Here is a 27,894-nt window from a genome sequence, read left to right as displayed (position 1 = left end):
TGGAGTCAACCCGAACAGCCCCTCTGAGCACTCCCCATGGTAAATGCGGTAGAAGATGCAGAGAGAACCCACATCTCTACGCAATGCTAGAGAATCAAGCCGATCGGAGATGACTTGATCGTCGGTGATTCGAGCCGCTCTTCGTTGTATACTAGGTATATAAATATAAACTGTCTATATAATATACATAAAAATGGCTGCTTTACGCCTCGCGTGAAATAACGCCGGTAGCAGATACGCATTAGGTCTTAATTTCCAACATCTACGTCGGGTTTACGAGGGCCCGAGTGCGTCGCCGGTCATTATAAATTATAGCTTACCCTTTGAGTTAACGGACTGTATTTCGATGTTAGCTTGTTCGTAACACTGGTTGGCTATTTAAGTTTACTATAACGTTAAACTATTTAAAGCTACCTGGCTAATTCTTAATAATAATTGCGATAGAAATATCTAGAAATATTTAATAAAACGAGCCGCATATGATGTGTAAACATTATTGTGTTTCGGTCTGAAGGGCGCCATAAATAATGAAATTACTGGGCAAATGTGACTTAACTTGCTTTAGGGTAAAAAAAGGTTTATCTCGATTTCCGGCAAAACTACAACAACTAATAGAGCACACAAACTTTTTGAAAAAAGCTGACCAAATCTAATGAATTTACTGGGCAAATGTGACTTAACATCTTATGTCTCAAGGTGACGAGCCCAATTGTAGTGTCGCTCAGAATTTGGGTTTTTTAAGAATCCTGAGTGGACTGCATTGTAATGGGCAAGGCGTATCAATTACCATCAGCTGAACATCCTGCTTGTCTCGTCACTTATTTAAATAAAAAAAAAGATGTGTAACACCTGACATGTTATCCCAATCTTTTATTGATAATTTCGCATATGTTCTGTTCTGGGTTTACCCATCTCTGCAAATCAAATTAGAAATACTTAGATAATTTATACTTCTAGATAGAGTCTCTTGCTATAAGACAACCGATAAAAACAGGCCAGGTTTAAAACTTTAGTGTGCGTGGCAAGATAAGTCTTACACTCGCAATCTGTATGACACTTTGTGTTAGTGTGCGTGTATTGCTCAAAATAAAGGTTAACTCTAAACGCAATTTTTTTCCACCTTTCCACAGCTGTCAATAATTTTGAACTCTAAGATCTTTCAAATTTATTTATTATTACTGTGAGCTATTATTATTGCTTCCTAGCAACAGATGTCGTGCCCTGAAATAATTTACTTCTATTTACTAAAATATCCCGTATTTATTTCTTTAAAAATCACTTTATTAATTTACGGCCAACCAATAGATTTCAACGAGAGCTAACGATTGGAAATATAAAAACCACACCTGAGAGTCGCACAAAGCATACAAAATTTATCAATGTTACGTCACTCGTACGGTTGGCTCAGTTGGAAAGAGCACTCGCACGGAACGCGCGTTCGAGTACCGCATCGTTCATAAATTTTGTTTTTAAATTTTATTTGTGTAATTAATCCCAGAAGTGAGTGTTATCACTTTAAAAACATAATAAATAACTTATTCCGTCTTATTACAAAACACGAATTAACTAAACAACCGGGTCTAAATCGTATATTTTATAACATGGTCTTAGAAAGTTTTATAGTGGAAGTTTTTTTTGAATTTGAATTTGAATATTTTTAATTTTTATTTACACAATTTCTTTTTTTATTTCAAATTATTTACATATGACTTAATAATTAATAACGCTATTTATATAATTAATCAGAATAAATTGTTTAAAAATCAGCTGTCAAAATTAAAGCAAATGAGTTGATAGAAGTGGGTTTCTAGAAAGCTACAATACAGAGTCTATCACTTTCATAAATAAATTAAATTTATAATATTTTCTAGTTATAATAGCTTCTTCTTTCCTCAATCTGGTCACTCAGCAAATAATGATACGTCATTACTAACGATTCAAATATGAAAACGAAAGTATAAAGATACGTAAATCACAACTATTCAGGAAAGTGATTCTTTAAATTGTATTATTAGAAAATATATTATGTAATATTATTAATAAGAAATCTCTCTGTAGTCTATGCTTTCATTGTAACTGCAAATAGGTTATATTATTTGGTTTTGAATTTATTATAAATACGTTTTCAAATGTCAAATGAATCAACTCTCTTCCATTACATAAAACCGGCTTTGTGATTTCATAACATAATTTAAGTGAAATATTTCACATAGATTAGTATTAAGCTCTTACGAAATTTGACAAATATTATGTTTGAGCTTTATTCTTTTAAGTCTCCCTCTCCGCTGCGCTCCAACTAGATACAGCATGTGTATTCGCAAAGTGCGACAACTAATACTACGCCCAAGTGGGCGTTCTCGACCCAGTCTCTAACAATGTGTGACGTTGACGTGCCACATGTTCTGTTAAGCTATTCCAAAAATTGTAACTAGAATGCCGTGTTGCGTAGTAAAACTTTGTGAAAGTAATACTATAAGAAATAAGAAAGACACTGGGATCACATAATAATTATCATGAGTAAGTATTTTGTATTTTATTAATTTCAATGTAAAATAACACGAAGCGTATGTTACAAAATTTGAAAGATGCCATTGAGAGTCAAGATTCCACGCACAAATATGTCTAATAGTTGCCATAATAAAAAAGCTATTGTTCTTAGGTAGTGCGGAATATTTACCAGTGGGAACCTCCTTTGCACAGGATGCCGGCTAGATTGTGGGTACCACAACGGCGCCTATTTCTGCCGTGAAGCAGTAATGTGTTAGCATTACTGTGTTTCGGTGTGAAGGGCGCCGTAGCTAGTGAAATTACTGGGTAAATGAGACCTAACATCTTATGTCTCAAGATGACGAGCGCTGTTGTGGTGCCACTCAGAATTTTTGGGGTTTTTCAAGAATCCTGAGCAGCACTGCATTGTAATGGGCAGGGCGTATCCATTACCATCAGCTGTACGTCCTGCTCGTCTCGTGCCTTATTTTCTTAAAAAAAAATCTAGTTTTAGCGCAGCGGAGATTAATCCTTAATCTAAGGTTTATAACCATAAAAATATATTTCATTAACATACTAAAATATATTGTATCTAATCTAACGATGTTTTCTTAAGTTTTTAATTATGTTTATCTGAACCCACTTATTCATAAATAGTCCGCTAACTTTAAACAGCCGCTAAGGATTGTTTTTTCTCATTCTGACTTAGGTCAATAGAAGAAGACAGAGTCCGAATTAACAATGCTTTAAATTAGCAGACTATTATTAATAAGGGGGTTAGTCTTGACTTTAGTTTTATTGTTATCATTTTGAGGTTTCGTAGTTAATACATTATTATACTTTAATAATATTATTACAATAACTTGTATCTGAACTTTTGTTTTCTCATTAGTTTTTTTTTATGTTTTCATTTCAGTCTTGAGTTATGGTTTTTTAAACGACTTCAAAGAATGAGGAGGTTCTCAATTCATCGGTATGTTTTTGTTACCTCAGAACTTTCGACTGGGTGAACCGATTTCGATGATTCTTTTTTTACGTTAAATTATCTTTCTTCCATATTTTTAATATTACTTTAATATATTTAAACAACAATTCTAATTCCATTCTAGTTCATGGAACTTATCATCTTATGTTTTTCCTTAAGTAATATGATAAATTAATTAATTTATCACATATTATAAAGTAAATATAATATAAAGTATCCAACCTTTAACCTTAAAGAACATCAAAGACCTTCAATACGGTTCAAGAATTTTCATTTTTCCATTCCGTCGGATACTAAGCGGTCTCTTAGGGATGGGCCCTTCTGGTAAAAGGGTTTCTGGCAATCTCGACCAACGGTCAAATAGAGACCGTTCAGTATTATTGGGTTACATAAATAATTTATCCACTGAAATAAGAAATTGTTATTTAGCTGAAATATTAAGACGCTGTTTAAGTCATAAGTAAGGATGACATAGCCTTGCTCGGATTTTTAGAAGATAAGCAGAAGACAAAACTTGAACAAAAAATAACTAATAGGACATCTGGATTCGAACCGGGGTCTTCTGCTTTCCGGATCACCCAATGTCCCAACTGAGGTATTATAGTCTTGTATATAGTGGCGAAATTTATCTTTATATTATATTATTGTAGCAGTATCTTATTAAAACACGGACCAAATTACATTTTTTAAAATTGAAACCTAGCTAGATCGATTTTTCGTCCCCGATACTACCTGTATACTAAATTTCATTAAAATCGTTGGAGCCGTTTCCGAGATTCAGATTATATATATTGAAGAATTGCTCGCTTAAAGATATAAGGATATAAATGTATTTTTAGCGCGTTATAATTTTTAAGCTTTATTGTGTGGTGTTTTCACGACGAAACAACACGCTTTTTAAAAGGTCGCCAACGCTCCTGTGCTTCCTCGGCTGCAGTGATCATTTAACTTCAGGTGACCAGTACCTCTTCCATAAAAAAGACAGAAATACCATTGTAGACTTACAATTAACTTACTTGTAGACTTTGAGAACCAAAAAAGCCCTCTAAGTCTTTGGCTTTGAATAACAACCCAAAAATTCGATGGATATAGATTTGTTATGGTGCTTATTTCGTAATTCCATGATATGAAATTTTAATTATTTTTCTTTATATATATAATTCTTCAGTACGTGTGTTGACAGTGAACTCCTCCTAAACGGCTGGACCTATGTGAATTAATTTTTCTGTGTTTGTTCAAGTAGATTCGAGGATAGCTTAGATTCACAATTGAACTACCTCCTAAATGGCTGGACCGATTTTGATGATTTTTTAAGTGTTCCAGTGAATTTGAGATTGGTTTAGATTCTCAATACAGTCGACATAATTATAATTCTACTACGTATGTTAGTTAACTCCACCTAACGACTGGACCAATTTATCAAATCTAGCACGTGGTAGATTTTGACGTTCAATAAGTGATTTTAAATCCTATGTTGAATAAAAATATTTGAATTTGTATACAGGACAACGTCTTTAGGGTCCGCTAGTTGACTATAAAAAGACACTTTATCGCATAATATTACATAGTTTTTGGTCCCTACACTAGGCATAGCCTGTCCTGATGGGAACCAATTTACATTCTATGGTTCCCAATATGGACGGAAAGGTTAAAAATGTCTGTATATATGTGTGAATATCTGATAAATCAAGTTACAAAGTATTAGCATTATGTGAATGCTAACCTATCACTTTAAGAATAGCATCCAAGTCTACAAGTGAGTGAAAAGTTAAATGAGCGAAAACAGAGCCTAGTTGAGACTAGTTGATGAAATTAGATGCATATAACTAAATATCATACATTGTAATGACCCAGTCGTATCACTTTGAATAAAATGAATGTCTATCTCATCTCATCACCATATATAATAAAAAAATATACCTCATATATCTATGGCAATGGCAATTGTCGGGGATCCAGTGCTCTTTGAACGCCTAGATCACTTGGCGTTGCGTAAAACACATTTAACACGGAGAGTGTTGTGCATTTTTTGCTGATTCCTGCCGCCGAATTCCGCTTTCGCACGACACGCCACAAATCAGGATATCATCCCCACCATCTGGCGTGGTTTTGCTGTGGTTTTGATCCACAGTGCGGTTTTTAAGGAACTTTCTTCCACGTTTAACCAAGCTGTGGAATGAGCTTCCTTGTGCCCTGTTGCCAGGACCCAAAAAAAACATGTTCCACTTTCTAAATGGCTGGCAACGCTCCTGTGATTTTAGGGCGGCGGTAATAACTTAACATAAGGTGACCCGTACGCTCGTTTAAAGGTATAAAAGGCATAAAAGGCATTAATTTTCTCAAAATTGATTCCTTTAGAATGCTTTTGATGTCATTTCTAATAACTACTAGATACTACTACTGATTCGGATACAAGTGGCGCTCCGAGAGAAAAGAAGCGGCGCAATAAACTCTCCCAGCAGTTTGTCCGCCTCTTCCATAAGCAGTTGAATTTTTTTAGAATTTAGATTATCGACTGAATCTTACTTGTTAGATATAAAAAGATGTAATATGAAAACATCGATTGTACTGAACTGTAATCGAGTATATCTCAAGAATATCCCGCACCGCTCCTAATAGTTGGTATAAATCAAAAGATTGCAATCTCGGCAGCACCCCTGGGACGCGAGCGAGACGGAACGATTGAATAGCATAGAATTAAATGGGCGAGGAAGGAAGATAGCTATACATCTCGCAGCTTCGTACCGAAACGTACGGCGGCTGGTAGGGACGTCACAATTCGATTACGGCTCAATAAAGTTAAAGTGACTTGTTTGCGTCTGTAAAGTGGATTTCTTTCCTCTACTTGATTCCTTCATTTTCTTTGTTGCGGTTTTCCGGCTTTCTTTCGCTTTTATAAACTGATCGACAAAGTTTTCGGCAGTTTATTTTTTTTTATTGTAAATGTTAATATTGCTAATAAAATTGAATTAGAGTCAAAGGCATTCAAATATTTCACTATGGAATGTTTCACTGATTTCCAATTCATAGCTAATTTCGTGCACCGCAGACGAAAACTTCCGAAAACTGTTCTTTTACCGCATTAGTGAGGAAATATCGACTTCATTTTAAAATTCATAGCATAAAATTTACATTTATATGCCAATTTCATTCCCTAACAGAGCGTCGGCGGTCGCACGCACACATCAGTATTCCGTTCACATCCGCCGAGCCTTACACCCCTGAAACTTAAAAAAATAACATTTGACGCTTGGCTGAAAAGAAAAAGAAAAGCGCGAGGTTTAAATATGGAACACTAAATGGAACGCTTAGGCGACAAAATGCGGATAGAATATAAAATTTAAGGGGAACATCGGCGTTCTTGTCACTCCTGTACGCCGCTATATAGTGCTATCTTGCTCTGAGCTTCGATATCAAGTACGAGACAAGATTTTACCGCCCTAGGCTTAGCGGTAAAAGATAGACAGCCGGGTTCGCAGGGCTGCCACATATTTTTTATGATTTTCTACCTTTAAAAGAAAAAGTAAGCTTAGTGGCATCATCCTTGTCCATGCGGTTAAAAAATCCTGAGTCAACCTAATCAAACCAAACAAGAGTTAACCCTATTATTTTAATACTTAAAAGCGACCTCGTATAATAAGATCAGGGTCAGAATTAGAAAGTCGTTATTCAGGTTTATTTATTTTTTTATGAAAAAAGGACAATACGAGCAGGACATTCAGTGCCGCTCAAGATTTTTGAAAAAACGCAAAAGTTTAAAAAGAATGAGAACAGTAACTCTCGAGCTTGGTATGTGATTTGATAATTGGTGACTATGTAAGATAATAACAACTCAATTTAAATGATAAAATATGAAAAAAGAAACTACATATTTCATCAGTAGATCATCACAGTAGAAGTCTCATTTAATTAAAATGACGAGCTTTAATTTTTGATTAATTCTCAATTAGAATTTAAATGACTACGTATTCAAGATAATGATTGAAATTTAGGATTTTCCAGTACCTACGGATAAATCATTAATAAAATCATTTAATACAGAATTTAATAACATATTCAAATTATTTTAACATTCTTGTTTTAATTGAATAATTATTATTTAATCATGAAACTTAATTTGATTTAAGGTGACTACGAGTATTAAGTTAACTGTAGTTAAGGAATGGGTGACGTTTTTTCAGAGATCCTTTAACACAACATCTGTTAAAGATTTCATAATATTATGAAAAGGGGTGCACTTAGGGGTAGATATATATATATATTGGTTTTATGGTAAAAGTATTTATTCACTTAAGATACTAAATTAATCTATGACACTTGGTAAATAACTATAATTAATGGTTCTATTTGTGAGTACGCGGATCTCTACTATTAATTGGTTAAAATGGATACTCGGACCAGTCCTGTAATGGTTAATGGTAACTAGGACCGGCCCGATCAATAGTCACCCGCGTACTGCCTTACCAAAAGCAACACATGGTTATAAGTAATTAATATTATCTACTAAGCAATATTTGTAATATAATGCTGTTCGATGGATTTACTTCGAACATATCATAAACTTATTTTTTATTTCATTCGATTTATTTTATGCACTTTTACCACCTATTATTCTAACTTTAAAATAGCAAATTACATTAGTGGCAGTATTTTAACTAAGACTGAATTTTCATTCATGTACTAAAGTGTCTTGCTAGCTTAAGGGTCATAAGTTCGATTCTCAAATTAATTCTAATGTTGCTTTGAAATACCTATACATATATATAATAGTATTTATAATATAATTGTAGACGTGTCTCATGTTTACTTCAACAATTGTAGGTAATGTGTACTTACATAATATTTACTAATAAGTCATTTAATTTAATAATCACTATTAAAATATAATTTCTAATGTTATGTAATTATTGTAATAACACTAACTATAAACATAAAACATAATTATAGTTAAGAATTTAGATTTGTTCTTGAGTACTTCTTACGCTCAATAACATTACAAAAACCGCAGCAAAGAGACCTCGATCCCTTCGAAGAGTGAGGTTCGCTCCCTATCGGAGGGTAGTTGTAAATAAAGTGTGGTTTTCTTATTTACTCTCAGAGGGGAGGTGCCAATTCAGCATCATATAAAAGCTATAAGTAAACCGGATCTATGAACAGGTGCGATTGCTGGAAGGAAAAAGATTTTCATGTGAAAAGTTTTTCCAACGAACGGACGAGAAAACTGTCTGAATTATTGATTATTTTAGGTTTGCGTGCATCTATTGCGTATACGAAAGTAAACCGAATTCAAGAATTATAGTAAACTAGCAGCCCCGACAGACGTTGTTCTATAGATAATAAAAAAATACTGTTTTATAGGAATTTGCCAATAATATTTCATAACATCGAGAATTATTTCATAAAAATGCTCCCTGTTGTTATAATGTAATTGTTTCACAGCGGAACTGTCAAACCGTGCGTCACTAAATTCTCTCATAGAAAATATGTCCATACAAAACAAATATTGAAAATTAAAATAATTATGGGTCCCAATTCGAAATAAAAACTATCCTATCTCTCAAGTTGGACCAAACTGCACTCCATGAAGTAATCCCCATTAAAATCCGTTCATTAGTTTAGGAGTCCATCGCGGACAAACAACGTGTCACGTAATTTATATATATTAAGATTAATGTATTTACTTATTATGTTACACTCAGGCGCCTTACTTATTACAATAATTGCATAGATGCAGGTTCACAACCTGTGACAAACTAATTTATTAGTTCTAATTCCTACAAAGGCAACAAATTAAGATTTTTACAAAAAAAGTATTAAAAAAATATTTCATAAAAAGAGCAAATGAACAAAAACTAATAAAATGGTATTTTAGAAAAACAAATCATGCACTTTCGTATTTTTTTTTTATTGAAAAGGAGGATAAACGAGCGTACTTGGTGTTAAGTGATCACCGCCGCCCACATTCTCTTGCGACACCAGAGAAATCATAGGAGCGTTTTTTTTAATGAAAATAAGGGGCGAAACGAGCAGGACGTTCAGCTGATGGTAATTGATACGCCCTGCCCATTACAATGTAGTGCCGCTCAGGATTCTTGAAAAACGCTAAAAATTCTGAGCGGCACTACAACTGTGCTCGTCACATTGACACATAAGATGTTAAGTAAGTAAGTCTCATTTGCCCAGTAATTTCACTAACTACAGCGCCCTTCAGACCGAACACAGTAATGCTTATACATTACTGCTTCACGGCAGAAATAGGCGCCGTTGTGGTACCCATAATCTAGCCGGCATTCTGTGCAAAGGCGCCTCCCACTGCTGAAGCGTTGCATGCCTTTAAGAAAGGTGTACGCGCTTTTTTTGAAGGTACCCGTTCGTCTCAAAACCACAGCACATATTATTATTATTCTATTAACAAGTATTATTTTCACATAACATCTTTCGTTAAAACTTTTACTAATTACTATGAAGCAATTAATTAGGTAACAAAATAATGTATTAAAAGCACGGACTAGTAAAAAATTAAGGACTCCGCGCCGTGATATTAGAAGGTGAAGCACCTTTATGCTAGTGTGTGTGCGGTTACGGGGTATATCATTTAAACAATTTCTTCTCCCTTAAATAATCATATATCCACAAATACTTTTATAGTATTGTTTTTACACTTTTTCACAACGCATGACGGCATTTTTAAAATATTTTATTGCGACGCAAACTGATTTGTCACAAACGATGGCGAATCTCATAAAAGCGGCCGATTGGCTTGTATTAGTGTAAGTGCATGCGTGGGGCTGTGTTACACGTTTACCGGCTTTTGTTGGTGCCTCACTGGTATGTAAGGTGATACGGAGTCCTTATTTTTTTACTCGTCCGTGATTAAAAGCATATTTATATAATTCGGTTTTTTTTAAAAACAGAATTGCTATTACAACATAATTGCTATTAATCGACAAATATTGTTAAACGTTAGGTAAATGTCTGACAGATCGACCACAACGTATTGGAAACAAAAGTAAAGTTTGCCCGGGAGGAATTAATGGTTCTCCCTTCGAAGGGAGATGGGGAGGATACGTGGCTCATTAACAGAGGGAACAGCCCACGGACTATTACCGGAGGACCATTCCAATTCTATTCAGTAATCAATGTATTTCGATTAGAAGAACCGTTCCAGATTTAATGAACTTAGCTTGCTATAATTTTGCGCAGATGAGCTATAAATATACCGAGCCTTACTCGGATTTTTAAGAATGTACAAAACTTGAACATAAAAAAAACTAATAGGACATCTGGATTCGATCCGGGAACCACGAATGAAATAAATAAATGAAAATAAATTCGTGGTTTTTTCTCTAATAACATAGGCCCTGCGAAGCGGGGATTCTACTTGGCCTTTAGATAAACTTTTATCTGATTTGAGGTTAGGTTACATTTATTTGATTTTCAAGAGACTGGTGCGTTACCTTTTCATGGGAGTGGGGGAGTGAGCGAGGGACAGAGGATATATCCCTCCCTCCCCCTACCCATCTCACCCCCCTCCACCTGCGCCACGATACTAAATTCTTACCAAATTATGTCTAAATCTTACCAAATAAACCTTATTAATACCAAAGAAAATACTTATTGTCATTTCACGGAATTAACTCTGGCATTTGGTCAAATTCTAGTGATTTGTTTCGAGAAATGATAAAACCGTGTTGTTATTTTAACATCTTCCTAAATTTTACCAAATCACTGTTTTTATCATATCCCTGCGACGATATATATATATATTTATTTTATATATCTAATATATAAAATTCTCGTGTCATGGTGTTAAACATTGAACTCCTCCGAAACGGCTTAACCGATTCTCTCCAAATTTTGAGTGCATATTGGGTAGGTCTGAGAATCGGACAACATCTATCCCCCTAAATGTTAAGGGTGGTCCACACAAAAATTATTTTTTTTATTTTTTTGATATTTTATTTTAAATTTGTTTGATTATGAGTCAGTATTAAAAAATACATACAACTTCAAATTTTCACCCATCTACGATCAACAGTTACTTTTGTATCACGATTTTAATATTGGCAATACAACGTTTGCTGGGTCAGCTAGTATATATATATATAAAGAATTTCTCGTTTAAAGATTATGATTTGATAACTAACATTAAGTTAAGGTTAGTAAATTAAATTAGAGCATAGCAGTGGATGTTACCTACTATTAAGTGAGGAATATCTGTACCAGAAAGCCACACTCGTTAATGTTAATAATTTTTTAACAGTTCCAAAAATATTTGGCTTACAATTTAAATCATAAGCTTATTAATATAAAAATTAATTTAACGAATGATATAACTAATTTAAATAATAACATAACTCATATCTCATGCAAACAAGGCTTCCATATAAATATAATAGATATATTTTAAACCTAAAACTCACTACATACCTTGCAGGTTCTTTATAAAGGTAATATAAAACAATTAAGTAAATTGCTTCAACAACGTGTGCTTAAGTACAACAATTGAAAATTATAATGGCGCTCATAATTATTTTCTAGAGCACTGGGAGGTAATATTAACATAATTGTTGCTTGCCTTTACTTAGAATTATGCTTATTTAAATATAAATACATAACTAGATACTTATCTATAGGAAACATAGAGTATTAAATCAAAGCGCATGAATATTTTTATATGCTTTATATTAGCTTCACCTGTATGTTTGTATGTTTGTAACCGACTTCTTTGGGCGCGATTTTGACCCACTTTAAACGGCTAGATTTCGTTCAAACTTTGTAGATTTATCGAGGACCGATGACATTACACTAATTTGATAAAATTATTCAATTTGCAAAATATGATTTTTGTTAATTTATATAATTTTCATATTTAGTCGATAAGGCAGGAATTGATGTTAAAGTACTTAATAGTTTTAAAAATACGATTTTATAGAAAATTTAACTAAAAAATGAAAAATAAATAATAGTTAAATAAAACTAATGTAGTGTAGAAGAATTATTATTTTAATAATATCTTAAAAAGCACCCCACGCTTTTTTTAGAATAAAAATTAATTTTATTAATTAGTTAATTTTCAATTTAAATTTATTTTCTATTTTTTAGTTGAATTTTATATAAAGCGTGTTTTTTAGTTTTTTTTTTAACTATTATTTATTTTAAATATAAAACATTTGACATTTAATGTAAATTAAATAGATACTAAATCTATATTGACATATTTTTAGACAAATTATACCTCTCGCTCAGTAGGCATGGTTACTCAGCACTGGGTTGTATGGGTGGTGAAAATTGTTTAATGCTGTAATATTAAATACTTTCTCATCATCATTATCAGGCAGAAGATGTCCATTGCTGGACAAAGGCCTCCCCTAAAGATCTCCACGACGACCGGTCCTGCGCTGCCCTCATCCAACGTATTCCGGTGATCTTGACCAGATCGTCAGTCCATCTTATGGGGGCCTACCAACACTGGGTCTTCCGTTACATAGTCGCCATTCGAGGACTTTTCTGCCCCACCTGCCATCTGTCCGTTGAACTTTGCTTCCTGCCCACTACCACTTTAGTTTTGCAATCATTTGGGCTATGTCAGTGATTTTAAATACTTACAATTAAATAATTCGGTTGATACTGTTGACAACCCCTGAAGTATGTACTTCGAACGTACGACCATATAGTAACTCTGTAAATATAAATCAGTTCGAGTTTATGTCAACCAAAACATTTTGGAAATAGCATTTAAAATAACGTTAATTAAAAATAATATAATACTTTCGATTATTTAATAATCCAAGGACGTGCATGTAGTTTCAAATTATTTAATTAATCATTGATAGGATAAAAAAGCTATTTTACAATGCAACGTTAAAATTTAAATAACGTCAATATATTAATGGCAACACTAAAGTACTTTGTATTTGATTAATATTTTTTATAATTACATATTAATAACTATTTCATTTAAATGAGTTATCAACACGGCTTTTATATATTTAACATAAATTTTATTGCTTGAATAATTTCTGTATTTAATATTGATTTTGTTTGTAATAGTAACTTACTCCTCATGATAAGTTCAACGGTTCATTTTTTAATAAAACTTTGTTACAACATAAAAAACAAAATACACAGAAGTAAACTCGGTCAATTAAGGTTAGTAATCACAGAATTCGTATAACTTTTTTTACCTACCAAACAAAAACATTCTGTATGCTGTCAGCACTAAAGGCTTTAACAGCAACATAGGCCAATAGTGGAGGCCGCAAATACTGCGGAACAACAGTCACGGGGCGTGACTCGAACCTGAGACCAGCTGTGTGCTTGTGTAAGGAGAGAAGATCGCTTACGATCTAATATGATCTGATAGTCCGATGGACTTTTGATAAGAGAGTTACTGTCGGCGGCGAGTGTGGTGATATATGTATATAATGAATATTAATGTTTGTTTCTGAGTCATGGATGTTTATATGTATTTATGCTTGTTTAAGTAAGTATATTGTATTAAATATATCGTTGTCTTGCAACCCATAACACAGGCTATATGCTTAATTTGGGGCAAGATAATTTGTGTAAAAGTGTGTCAATATTATTATTATTATTATATTCTAGTGTAATGTATAAAAGTATGTATGTATGTAAAGTATAATGTATAAAAGGTTGTATCTATATAAGTAAGTGTCTATGTATATGTATGTATGTGTTTGTATTTGTTTGTGAAGTGTGTTAGTCCGTCAGTCTGTTCGTGTGCGAGTGCCCAAACAGGTAATACAATGATCACTCACATTCAAATTTTATAAAAATATACAGCAACAAAATAAATACATTTTATTCCTACTGTTAACGCTAGTTGAACTATGCTAGACAAAACCGCAAACCGCGACATCTATGGTCGCATGGCGTAACTAAGCACTCTGTCAAGTAACCGCACGAAGGTTGAGTAACGCATCTTATCGCAAAAATTCAGGAAATCCTCGTATTCCTGTTGAATGACTTATACTCAACACTACTAAATAGCAAGCGAAATAATAAAAATTGAAACAAATTAAAAAAAAAACACACAAGCATGTTGTATCATCGAGCTCATGGCAATAAAAATTTATAATCGCATCCCTAACGAAATCAAAAATTAAGAGAAGCCTTCTGAATTTAAAAGAGATCTTAAAATGTTTTAGTTTTAAAATGCTTCTACGATTTACCCGAATTTTTTAATTACACTAAGTGTGACAAGTAGTTACAATAATATTTTTATTATCTGTATTTTAATATCTGTTTTCTTATGTATAAAACCTATTTATTAACCGACTTGAAAAAAGGAGGAGGTTCTCAATTCGTCGGTATTTTTTTTATCTTTGTTTCCTCAAAACTTTCGACTGCGCGAACCGATTTTGATCATTCTTTTTTTATTTGAAATCTGGTGCTTCCCGTGTGGTCAGGTCATAATCATCAGGTCATAATTTGGTCCAGATCTAACAATGGCATGTATGAGAAAACCATAAAAGTCTTAAATTTCGATTCCAAAGATAACAATAATCGTAACTCGAATTAGATTAATTAATTCGATTGTATAAAAATACGCCTATATTTTTATACTTTTTAGTATATTTATATCCATTGTTTTGGAATAGTGTTTTTGAAGTTGGTTGTTTTTTGTTTAACTTTTTTTTATATAAAACATTGCTGTGCCAAGGGCTTCACATATTGTCTACATATCTAATGTACCACCCTATTGTAAAAATATGTCTTGCATTAAAATATTTTGATTTGTTTTGATTTAGCACAGTGAGATCGTAGTGACTTCATTGTTAATCGTTGACGAATTAAGATAAAACCCAGGATCTTGCAGAAGAGCTGATATTCGGCTTTTCCTTTCCATTCTTTTTATATTCACCTGAGTAACCCCTTTATTCAATACAGTCCACTTAAAACCCCTTGGCACAACCATCTACTTAGACAGCAGAAATGGCTTAAAATTGTACCACAACCGTATTTAACGGGTCTGTCGTTAAAATAATTTTATTAAATTAATCCGAATAAATCCAAATAGGTCTGAAAAATAACGCTTTGTCGTAAAACGCAATGGCCAGGTCATTATTACGACCCGACATAATTATTATGGTTAGCAAAAAATGTTTCCGACATATGGTTTCAATTTTAAGGATGTCGTAAATTTTATCAAATGGTTTCCTTTATAATAATTATATTTATGATAATTAAATATTAATTAAATAGATTATAAAAAGGATGATAGCTATTGATTTACTAAAGATTTATTGATGTTAGATACTTTCTTCAATTGAACTATAACACAAATTATTTTTTTATAATTTTGTAATATTTAAATAAAACACTTTCAAATGATTAAAACGCGTATGATTGTAACGGTTTTACATTAAATGTTTGCGTAAAAGTTATATTTTTATTTTAGTTAACCCGACCTTTCCAGATCTCGTTTTCAGGGGGACTGCAGATGAAGTGAGTCAAAGATAGTATTTGTCATAGTTGTCATTATAAAGTTTAGCGCCTTTTATTGTGGTAGTATTTGCTGTACACAGATGGTTTTTGTGGCAAAATTTACTGACAGTGTCCTCTTCTTTTTTGGTATGTGTAGTTATGGGTTTTAATTTAGAGATTATTGGATCCCAGGTGTTAGATAATTTTAGACCATCTTCTCTATTGAAATTTGGGTGTTTTTTTAAACGTCGGGTTAGCTAAAATAAAAATGTAACTTTTACGCAAACATCTAATGTAAAACCGTTACAATTACACGCGTTGTAATCCATTAAAAGTGTTTTATTTAAATGTGTAACACTCGCGTTAATCAAAGGAAATACTATTTTGAAATAACTTTAGGTTCGTGAGAGTAAAGGGGCGGTGTATTATCTCTCATTAATAAAAAAAATCACACTTTTTTAAATCAAGAGTTTTGCATTAGCCATCTACGTTTTGTGAATTCCATTTCCATAATTATTGTAAGGAAGCTAAAAAACTAGTTAAACACATTTAACGACTTGGCTAATTGTCCAAGACAGGGGGGGGGGGGGGGTCACATTATACCACTTTGGAAGTGTCGCTCGAGCAAACTATTCAATTTGGAAAAAAATGATTTTAGAAACCTCAATATAATTTTTGAAGACCTATCGTGTAAATATGGGTATGATGAAAAAAATTTTAGGGTCTGAGTTCTAAGTATGGGGAATCCCCAAAATTTATTGGTTTTTTTTCTATTTTTGTGTGAAAATCTTAATGCGACATTTAACAAGTCTTTTACATTTCTTAACAAGTTTCAACAGTAAAGTTCTTATATTCGAAGAGAATTAAAAAAATTACAATATGTATATACCAGTGTGAGGCTTTTTTTTATGGAATAGGAGGACAAACGAGCGTACGGGTCAGCTGTTGTTAAGTGATCACCGCGGCCCACAATCTTTTGCAACACCAGAGGAATCACAGGAGCGTTGACGGCCTTTAAGGAAGGTGTACGCGCTTTTTTTGAAGGTACCCATGTCGTATCGTCCCGGAAACACCGCACAAGGAAGCTCATTCCACAGCTTTGTAGTACGTGGAAGAAAGCTCCTTGAAAACCGCACTGTGGAGGACTGCCACAATCCTAACTTGTGGCGTGTCGTGCGAAGGTGGAATTCGGCGGCAGGAATCAGGTTAAAAGCACACAAACTTGCTTCTTTGCACAGGATGCCGGCTAGATTATGGAAACCACGACGGCTCCTATATCGGTATCCAACACCGATAAAACGTGAGTAAAGCCGTATTAATAAAAAAGTTAATAATGTCTCACGAAAGTCTTAATAATTTAGGTAATCGTTTTCATTTTAGTTTTTATAGATGATCTAACAGAATCGAGTTAACGACATATTTACTTAACTAGGTCATTACTGAATATCTTGAAATAATTATTAATAACGAAAGAATTGTTCATGTTTTTTGTTACGTTATATCATCGTGTTATGGCGTAAATTAACAGATACAGCCATTTATTAATATAAATATTATTTATAGCTATCGATAGTGTGTATATGATATTGTACGGCACAATTTAATTAAATTATAAATTGGTTTCGTTAGGCTCATTAATATATGTCCAGTTCAATTCTGCAATTTAAGTATAGCTTGATTAAAATCTTTTAGATATTTAATTTATTAAGTCAACCTTCATTGGACGAATGTAAGGTTCACTTGTTCGTAGAGAATTATCCTACATAAATCACATTAACATATGTTAATGTTATTTTATTAATTATTTATCATTCCAACCGAAATTTAATACAATATGAATTGCAAAAACGAACTTATGAAAATAATTTGTAAATTAATTGTCAAATCGAGCAAAGACTAGACGCAGGCCTTAGGTACCATCCTTTTCTCGAAGAAGTTCAGGCCATTTTCAACCTCCTAAAACTTCGTTGTCGATAAAATTAGCAGCAGCCTGAATTTTCAGTAAGCAAGCAGACATGTAATAACTGTATATTCCTAATTTCATTCAATTTGAATCATAGTTTAAGAATTATAACCAGTGAAATTTTCTTAACTTTGTCACTCACTGAGTGATTGACCGATCATCAAAAGTCTTAAGTCACCTCTAGTAGCGATAGAAGCTTCAAATTCAGAATAGAATAAGTTTTGTGTATAATTCAAGAATTCCATGCTTATAATTGCTCGCCCAGTGGGGTCATGGCAGTGATCTGATAAAGACACTGGTTGCTGAATACTAACAATAAAACTTATATCAAAACAAATATCACCTAGGTAGAAAAGTAGGTCATCCTCACCCGCGGAATATTGACAATCGCGAGTGGCAGTGTCCTACTTATCTTACGTGGTGCGCATACGTTTTTCTCCCCACCTGGATTACATGCTCGCTTTTAGTCTCTGGTACGAGGGACAAAAATGGACTTTCCGGGAGAGAATCTGCCACTTTTGTCCCTCGTACCAGGGACTAAAAGACAGCTTTTCATCGAGGTGGGAAAAATACATATTTTTGTATTAATTCAATACTATACCGTAATTGGTCAGCGAATATAGGATCTTTTACTTTTCCGGTACTATTATTTAAGCTATAAGTTAACTATACGATGTTGCTAGGTTAGCTAATTCGATTTATCCAACCTCTCTACCTCCTAACCACCTAGACACCGAGACAAACTCACCATCATTATCGGAAAGGTTGGCCAGCTCGTAAAATTTACTTTAAGCACCTTACAGCTTTGGATTCAAAATTAACCCCGCACTTAACAGTAAGATGTTATGCAAATAGAGCAAAATATTGACGATGCATAAGGCTACTGTTGGATCTATGCAATCACTTAAAGTATTTACCGGTAGGAGGGGCCAATTGAATTAGTAAGCAATAGCAAGGAAATCTGTAACTCATATGAATAGATACTTAAACTGTATTTTGGAAGTTGTAGTATGTGTTCCATCTTAAAGTTTAAAACTGTTGAATCTTAGAAAACAATCAAATTACTCGTACCCTGGCAATCATGCATTTTAAATGTTAACAGATTTCTCAGGCACCATTACAAAATTTTAGCATGAAATGTAGCCTAGATATTAATTAGATGGTAGACTATACCATACTTATAAATTCTGTCTAAATTGCTTGGGCAGTTTAGTTGACAGATAACGTAGTCTTGAGCGAACGCCGTTTCTTATGTCTTCCGGTTAAGGCGATTCCTTCAGCTGATCCCACAACCGCCTGCTGTCGTGTCCGTACTCCCTATAAAGTTTCTATAAACCGGGTATTCCGCTTTTGTCCAATTGTTACGTGTCAGGACTAGAAAGTTCGGAAAACACGAGTATAATGCTGCAAGTAATTAATTATACGTCTCAGCAGTTAGTAATATACCCCTTGCTAGGTACCATATATATATAGGTAGTAGTTGTAGTTTTATTAAAGGTATCCCAATGAAAGTCCACTTCAAGCCGACATTCTCGCGCTCTACGCTCTACGGAGTATTGCTGTAATTTCTGGTCTGGTGCACCCCAGTATCAGCTCGCTCCATTTGACCGTGTGCAACGTAGAGCAGCTCGAATTGTCAGAAACACTGCCCTGTGAACGGCTGGATCACTTGGCGTTGCGTAGAGATTTCGCTTCATTGTGTGTCCTTACCGCATTAATTACGGGGAGTGTTCCGAAGAGCTGTTTCACCTGATTCCTGCTGCCGAATTCCACCTTCGCATGACACGCGACAAATCAGGATATCATCCCCACCATCTGGATGTGTGGCGGTCCTCCACAGTGTGGTTTTCAAGGAGCTCTTCCACGAACTATAAAGCTGTGGAATGAGCTTTCTTGTGCGGTGTTTCCGAAACGATACGACATGGGTACCTTCAAAAAAACTTATATACTTTCCTTAAAGGCCGGCAACACTCTTGTGATTCCTCTGGTGTTGCAAGAGAATGTGGGCGGCGGCTTAGCACCAGGTCACCCGCTCCTTTGTCCTCCTTTTCCATAAAAAAAGAACCTAATACCTTTGCTTCTATCGTCTCCATTTCATTCAATACTCATAACGCTGGCTAAAAATAAAGCCCGTTCCACAACGATAATTTAATTGTATAATTTGACATGCGTCGGCCACACCTTCGACGATTTGTCTCCGTCTCGCCGGCGATATTGCAATATTGCCAACCGGAAAACGAAAGAATTATTAATTAGTATTATTAATAATAACATGTGGGTGCGATGTTATTCGATTACAATTGTCATCGTAACTTTCTCTTGTAGAAACTGTAGTCAAGGTTATATTTCAAATATATTATTTTATAAAGCAATTGAAACATCTGCTTCATTAAGTTTAATAAAAAAGGTACAGAATATAACACTATGTACGAAATATACACTATAATATATTTAGACATTAGTTCAAGCACGCACCAGTGGGAGGCTCCTTTGCACAGATTGCCGGCTAGATTATGGGTACCACGACGGCGCCTATTTCTGCCGTGAAGCAGTAATGTGTAAACATTACTGTGTTTCGGTCTGAAGGGCACCGTAGCTAGTGAAACTACTGGGCAAATGAGATTAAAATCTTATGCCTCAAGGTGACGAGCACTATTGTAGTGACGCTCGGCTAGGCACTACAACTTTGCTCGTCACCTTGGAGACAATCTAGCGGGCATCTTGTGCAAAGGTGCTTCCCACATGGGCCTTTAAAAAAAGTGCGTACACTCTTCCAAAATACTGGAAACGCGTGTATGTCTGTGATTCCTCTGGTGGTATAGGAGAATGTTTGCGGCGGAGATCACTTAACGTCAGGCGATTCGCTCATTTGTAATTCGTTTGCAGTAAACATTTATAGGTAATATTTATATTTCATTGTGTGGCATAAATACTACTAGAGATTAGTGGCTAAATAATGTTTATGAAGGAGTGTCAATAAAAAAACCATGTAGACTTGGAGACAAATATTTTAGAATCAAATATTTTTTCAAATCTTACCAACCATCACTGAAATTTTTCATAATTTCATAATTTTTGTCCTCCAGGTATGGTTCCAAAATCGTCGAGCGAAATGGCGCAAGAAGGAGCATACCAAGAAAGGCCCAGGTCGGCCGGCGCACAATGCTCACCCACAGTCGTGCTCAGGAGAGCCAATACCACCACACGAGCTACGAGCCCGCGAGAGGTGAGTCGCTATCAGGATAAACTTTCACAAAAATGAAACCCACATTCTTATGAGATATATCTTTCAATTCAAATATTCTTCAAAGTGACAAAAACATAAGATAACATAACCTCAAATGTCTGTTGTGCTGAAAGATGTCATATAGACGCAAGGGCACCGTTCGATGTAAATATATTGTGAACTGTATGAAAAATATTTTAATTTACATTTGTTTGCCTCCAAAAGCATGAAATCCTAGCTATCTGAGTATGAAATATCATTAATTTAGGTTCTATACTAATTGAGCCCTATTTCTAAACAGGGCGAGAAGAAGAAAGAAGCTGGCAAAAGCACTAGAGAGACAGGCGAGGAAATTACGCGCAAAAGGTATTGCAGTAGACCTCGAGGCTCTTAAATCCGAATATCTTGCCCAGCATCGAAACACTGGCCTTTACTCAGACTCAGATGGAGAAATAGACGGAGAAGAGTGTATGATTGACGTAGTAGGTGGAGACTCTTGCCATGATTCAGGGCCAGAAGACTTCTCCTTGGCTGGCAGATTAAGAGCACCAGGCACTGATGTTATCAACAACTCTGATAGTTCAACGTCAGATGGCCATTCTGGGAGAAACTTCAGCCCACTTCCAGATCCACAACCATCATTCTTTAAGCAGTTCGGAGCCGCCGCAGCAAATTTCGACAAGTTCGACTTCGACTCTGGTCGAGCAGTGTCCTTAGACTTGAGTGGAACTTCATCGACGGAACAAGATCTGACGAAAAACGTTGGTACAAGGAAATACAGTCCATTCAGTATAGAATCATTGCTTAACACGTGAAAAGAGGTTTAAGGTTTAGCAGTGGCGTTTTGTAATGTTCCTTTGTTTATACAATAACTTGTAGGAATAGTTTAGGCTTTGACAAAGATGTGGTTAAATTTCAACAAATGGTAAAACACATAATTGTATGTGTATTATCGATATCTCAGATATCTTTCAATTTCATAATTGAGCATACGGTTTGAAGGACAACAATTGCGCCACATTTTCAAAATGCCAAGACCCAGTAATAAAGTTCCTCTGTACAAGATTGTCTTGGATTTATCGTTTGGTACGTGTGGCAATTCTTAAGTGAAGTGACATATTATGAATGGCTTTAGAAATTCAAGCGTCGCTTCGGTAAAAATAATCAGATCTTTTCAAAGCGCAAACTTGAGTATCATTAGTACCTAATTATCAACTTGATTTAAAGACTTAATAGGTACTACTTAACATATCCGTGTGAATAATAATGTAGATTTTGTAATATAGTTGATGTAAATATTAATATTTATTTGTACGTTATATTGTATTTGGGGCAATAAGAGAATTAGGTATTTGTTAATAGTTTTTATTTTAAATTTTATTGTTAATTTTTAATGTTCACACAACTTTGACACAGAAACTACGCCGTTATATAAAATTATTATTCCATTTTAATGCTTTGACATGCCAATTTGGTATATTATCAAAACAATACTCGGAAATAATTCTCGTTGAACAAAATTTTATGATAAGTGTAATATGTAAATAATCATATTTGATTTATTACATTCTAATAGAAAATATGTCCGTACTATGGGAATATTACTTTGTAGATGAAAATGTGACATGATGGGGAAAATCCGTGCAGTAAGCGAGTTATACAAGCCCCTCATGGCAGTTTTAAAAACTATCTCATATTTCATATATCCATTATTATCGAAAAAGAAAAAGTCGGAATTTTACAAATATAATTGGTACGAAAAGAGCGACATCTTAAGTCAATCTCCTATATGCAGTTATTGCGATTGCGCAGGTTATCAACTAGGTCTTGAATATGGTGCCACAGCCCGAGAGTTTAAGAAACATAGCATGATTTATGGATCATGTATTGTATTTATTACTTGTATTAATTAAGAATTAAAAAAAAGTAAGAAACTTAAAAGAATATACGTAAACCACAAGACCAAGTAAGTATACCTTCACCAAACTTCTAGATCGCTATGACGTTGTTGCAAATAGTTGCACAGTAACAGCAATGTATCTGCGCAAACAGCTGCGCGTGTCAGCTTCAGAGCAAACTTGAAGTTTTGCGAGGGTTATACCATCCTCACTGTATGGATGCGTTACGTTCCACAGTTGTGTTTTTACATCACCAAACAAAAACCAAAACTTTTCAGTGAATCGATAGGCCATAAAGATCAATTCATCACGGATAAAAATTGTCGTACATGTTCTTGTTTTTTGAAGACTGTTGAAAGCATGTATTACTAATAAACTGTAGGAAGGGGAAATTAATAAAGAATTGCTTACTAGTAGGAAGAGGATAAAGCAAAATGAAAATACAAGTGCAATAAATGGTTTCACAAAATAATTTCCATTGCGTATTTAATTACAATATCAACCGCGTACGTACTGACCTGAACGCAATATATCGAAATAATTGCGCAAGCTTTAATGAAATTACAAATGCCTACGCAAATACAATAACGATTGGAGAAAGAAATATAATATAAAGTAATAAAATTGAAGTTTATAATGCAGAACGATAACCGGTACCAATTAGAGAAACAATAAAAGCAATTAGACGCGCCCTAGCTTATAACGATAAATTCTGAATTGATAAAAATACTTTATTATTTTATAATTGTTTGAGCTAAGCAAGTCTATTGTAATTATGGATAAAATCAACAATATATATACGGTTTGAAGCCAGATTCAGACTATTCATTTCGCGCTAATCCAGAGTATGCTCAAATATAGAAAGTAAGAATGCGATATCTGCCAGTAGGATCTGCTTTGCAAAAGATTTCTATCTTTTGCTAATCAGATTCTACTAGCGTTTGGACCGCTTGCAACATTTGTGTAAGTACTATTCAGATAAATGGTTTTCATTATCATTTAGTCCGTTTAGTAAATAGAGATCATCGGTTTCAATTACAAAAAACACTTCCCTATTGTTTTCGACATTTCTTTAACCAGAACATTGATTTTATACTCGAGTTGTAGGGAGCATTTAATTCTTGACTGAATATAAAATTAAATTAACATAATTTTTCTGGTCTTCAAAATTGCATACCCAGATAGATAATAACAATATAATATTTTTGTCTGTTTTTATATTTTATATTTTTTTTATATTTTTTTATCACCAAAGGCAACCGCTAATCCTAGCCAATCGTTGCGATCTTTTATAAAGCAAGGGGTTTCTTGGACAATCAGAAATACAAAAATTTTGTGAATTTGTAAATTATTTTAGTTTTGATTCTAATTTAAATAATAACATACAAATTATATGCAACCGATCAAGTTATCAAAATCATAACTGACTTCGCTCCATAAGGTATTTTAAGAGTTCCTCAACTAAGGCCTACTGGGGAAGGGTTTTATGAATTCTATTGCGAATTTAGGTCGTCTTAGATTCAGGTTTCTTTTACATGCACCGAAAAGTGACTACCTATGAGCTTTTTGTAACCCTTTTAATATGTGGTATAGTTTATGTGGTGAGTTAGGCAAGTCAACATCTCCTGAGGATGCCGCGTGTAGAGGCAAAACACGTGTCGAATTGTTTAAAGACAAATATTGGCGGAATTAACACTAAAGAAAACTCAAAACATTTGGATAATTATGAACTTCCGCAAAGTAACGCCTACTCCAATAAATTTTCTTAAAACAAAATTGGTCAAGCCCGATAATGGGTTGTCAGGTTGTCTATACAATAGTATATTCTAAGTCTATGTTTAATACACTTTCAAGTCACAATTACTCGTTTTGTTTACAACAAATATTATAAGGAAACATAAACATAAAATCATGACAGTCAAGAAACAATTGAATTAAAAAGTAATAAGAATAGAAAATCGAGTAAAATGATCATTAAAAGTTTTAATGTAAGTTTCAATACTATTTATATTATTAATATATTATTATTGCGTACTTAGATTAAGGATTGGTCTCCGCTGCGCTGCAACTAGATACCGCAGGCGTAGTCGCAAGGTGCGGCAACTAATACTACGCCCAAGTGAGCGTACTTGAGCCAATCTCGAACAATGTGTGACGTTGACGTGCCACATGTTCTGTTAAACATTGCTGATAATTGAAACTAAAATGCCGGGTTGCGTAGTAAAACTTTGTAAAAATAATACTACAAGAAATAAGAAAGACACTGTGAGCACATAGCATCAGTAATTATTTTGTATTTTATTAATTTCAATGTAAAATAACACGAAGCGTATGTTACAAAATTTGAAAGAAGCCATTGAGTGTCAAGATGCCAGTCACACAAGCATCTAATAGTTGTCGTTATAAGAAAGCTATTATTCTTAGGTAGTGCGGTATCTGGTTGGAGCGTAGCGGAGACCAATCCTTAATCTAAGATTGCGTTCATAAGATGACGCAAACTTCACTTTTACTTATTGTCTTTACAACATTTAACTATCGGTTTTGTACTTAAAACCAGAATGCAACACAGATTAAATTTTAAAATATGTCAAAGTTATTAATTATTGTTAAAAATATAAAGTTATTTTTTTGTTTTTTGGCATTCAGATAAACCTTTTATCAACCTATAAAGGTATATTTTTTTTGTTAGTTTTCGATCTCATATCTAAAGGTTTCCTTCTCATAACTTTAATAGTTAATATTACTGTAGATAAATAATCTATTATTAATGATATAATATTGGTTAAGAGGTAATGCACCTCATGCATGTAATTTTGAAAGGTAAACGAAGTAATTAATGGTTTCTAAAACCCTTACGGCCGTCCCCAATATTCAGTCTATCTCTTACTTGAGATAAAAATCGTAACTATCGTTGACTTTTCTGTCCCAATAAACTTATCGATGGTAACTCACTATATATACGTATAGCTTACCAGCGACATAAAGTTTGTATGGAAATAGCAATTTACGCGTCTCAATATAAGGTGATAAGAATGACTTATCGGGTATATTGGGACAGCTTCAGATTATTGACAGCTAAATACTGACAGTAGAAGGTAGTAATTTATCTGTAGATAGTGTATTGGGAACGGCCGCTAGAAGACTAATGTATAAGTACAAATAATGGTTTACTTTTAGTACTACATCCTTATTTATTGTAAATTTATCTGTTAGAGTGCAATGTATAAAAAATGGACCAAATTTGTTATAGAAATGATTCTCTTCTGTATCAAGTATTATTTTAAAAATTCCAGTTTAAATGGTTATAATGGTTTGTCTCAAAAGCACTTTGATACACTTTTTAAATACAGAACAGTAGTAAGCATAAGAATATGATGGAGACGCAATTTTTACAATTTTGCGTTTTTTTTTATACATTGAAAAGTTGACTACAAAAATTATTATTTATTAATAACTCGATGATATTTAAACACCCATAACATATTTAAAATAATTCCAGAAGAATCAGTGAAGTTGTATTATTGAAAAACAAAAATATTGAATTTAATTTACCTAATAATTATTTTACAAGATGAGGACGAATAAGAAACATGTCCTGAATAAAAATTCAATACGATTCAGATTTACTTCAAGTCTTAAAGAGAGAAGCTTCACAAAACATATATTCATCTCAATTTAAGGACAGGTTATCCCCCCTATAACGCGGTCGTGTGGCTCCACGTTATAGAAAACCGCGTCAAGAGTTATTCAAGTGTTTTTACGACCTCGTACTTCGTAATAATAATAATTAATCACAATTCTTAACAAGTATTTCCAATTGTTTGCCTAGTTTTACAACTTAATTAAGGTCTTCAATACACAAATTTAATTTTGTAATAACACAATTAAAAAAGTGCAAAGGTACCCGAAGCTAATTATGAACTGTATAAATAGCATTATAAATTACACAGTACAGAAATATGTATGTGGGATATCACCGTGTTATACGACCTATTGAAATCGCGTAATATGAAAACGTGTTATAATAATATCGCGTTATAAGGAACTATACTGTACAATATAAATATTTGGTAACGGTATTCGTTTTGAATTTTGTAATAACTTGTAAATCAATAGTATAATCTATGTATGACTAGGTACAAAATATATTTATTTATACACATAGGACTTGATATATTGTAAATTTATTATCACATTAATTATAAGCTGTAAAAATTATGTTATGTAATTTATTGAATATAATTATAGGTAATATTGGGAATACTTTAGCTTCATTTATTTCCTTCATAAAATTGTAGTTATTGGTTTTGATTGTGTGGCTTCTAGCATGTATCACGAGGACCGTGCCAAAGAGCTACTAGATCTAATTCCATAAACTCCTACCATCCTCACCCCTGCATCTGTGGCGTTCATCCATACAAAAATGTGTTTTTTTAATGAGAAGTGACAAGATGAGCTGATGGTAAGGTGCCCATTACAAAGCAACGCCACTTAGGATTCTTAAAAAAATCGTAGTGATATAATTACTGGGCTAATTGGAATTACATCCTTGGTAATGAAAATGCTGATGCCTGTGCTAGGTCAGCTACTCCAATAGATTCCCCCTATTATTCTACAATTTTCTCTCATAACTTGGGCTTGTTTTCTCTCATCCTGAAACCCAAGATGTATCAGAGTTGGTTCAACATATTATGGCAAGTTTCAAAACCTTTACAAGGCAAATCGCGAAATTCAAATTTTATATGACAATAAGAGAAGTGACGAGCAGGACGTTTAACTGGTGGCAACTGACACCTACTGCCCATTATAATGCAGTGCCTCTCAGGATTCATGGAAAACCCCAAAAATCTGAGCGGCACAACAATTACGCTTGAGATATAAGATG

General features: G+C 33.8%; 1 protein-coding gene across 1 annotated transcript in view; it reads left to right on the top strand.

Annotated features, from left to right (window-relative positions):
* The window catches only part of LOC126969440 (homeobox protein unc-4-like), a 70,162-nt gene extending 46,901 nt beyond the window's left edge, over positions 1 to 23,261 (top strand). Inside the window, exons 4-5 of the mRNA XM_050814865.1 lie at positions 20,972 to 21,111; positions 21,413 to 23,261. Coding sequence (XP_050670822.1) covers positions 20,972 to 21,111; positions 21,413 to 21,926 — 654 coding nt within the window. The 3' untranslated portion in view covers positions 21,927 to 23,261. The remainder of the gene's footprint in view (positions 1 to 20,971; positions 21,112 to 21,412) is intronic.
* The last annotated feature ends 4,633 nt before the right edge of the window (positions 23,262 to 27,894 follow it).

This window comes from Leptidea sinapis, chromosome 18 (genome assembly GCF_905404315.1).
Source record: "Leptidea sinapis chromosome 18, ilLepSina1.1, whole genome shotgun sequence".
In the NCBI taxonomy this organism is placed as follows: domain Eukaryota; kingdom Metazoa; phylum Arthropoda; class Insecta; order Lepidoptera; family Pieridae; genus Leptidea; species Leptidea sinapis.
Note: the sequence above shows the minus strand (reverse complement) of the source record. Positions and strands in the feature narration are given on the sequence as shown.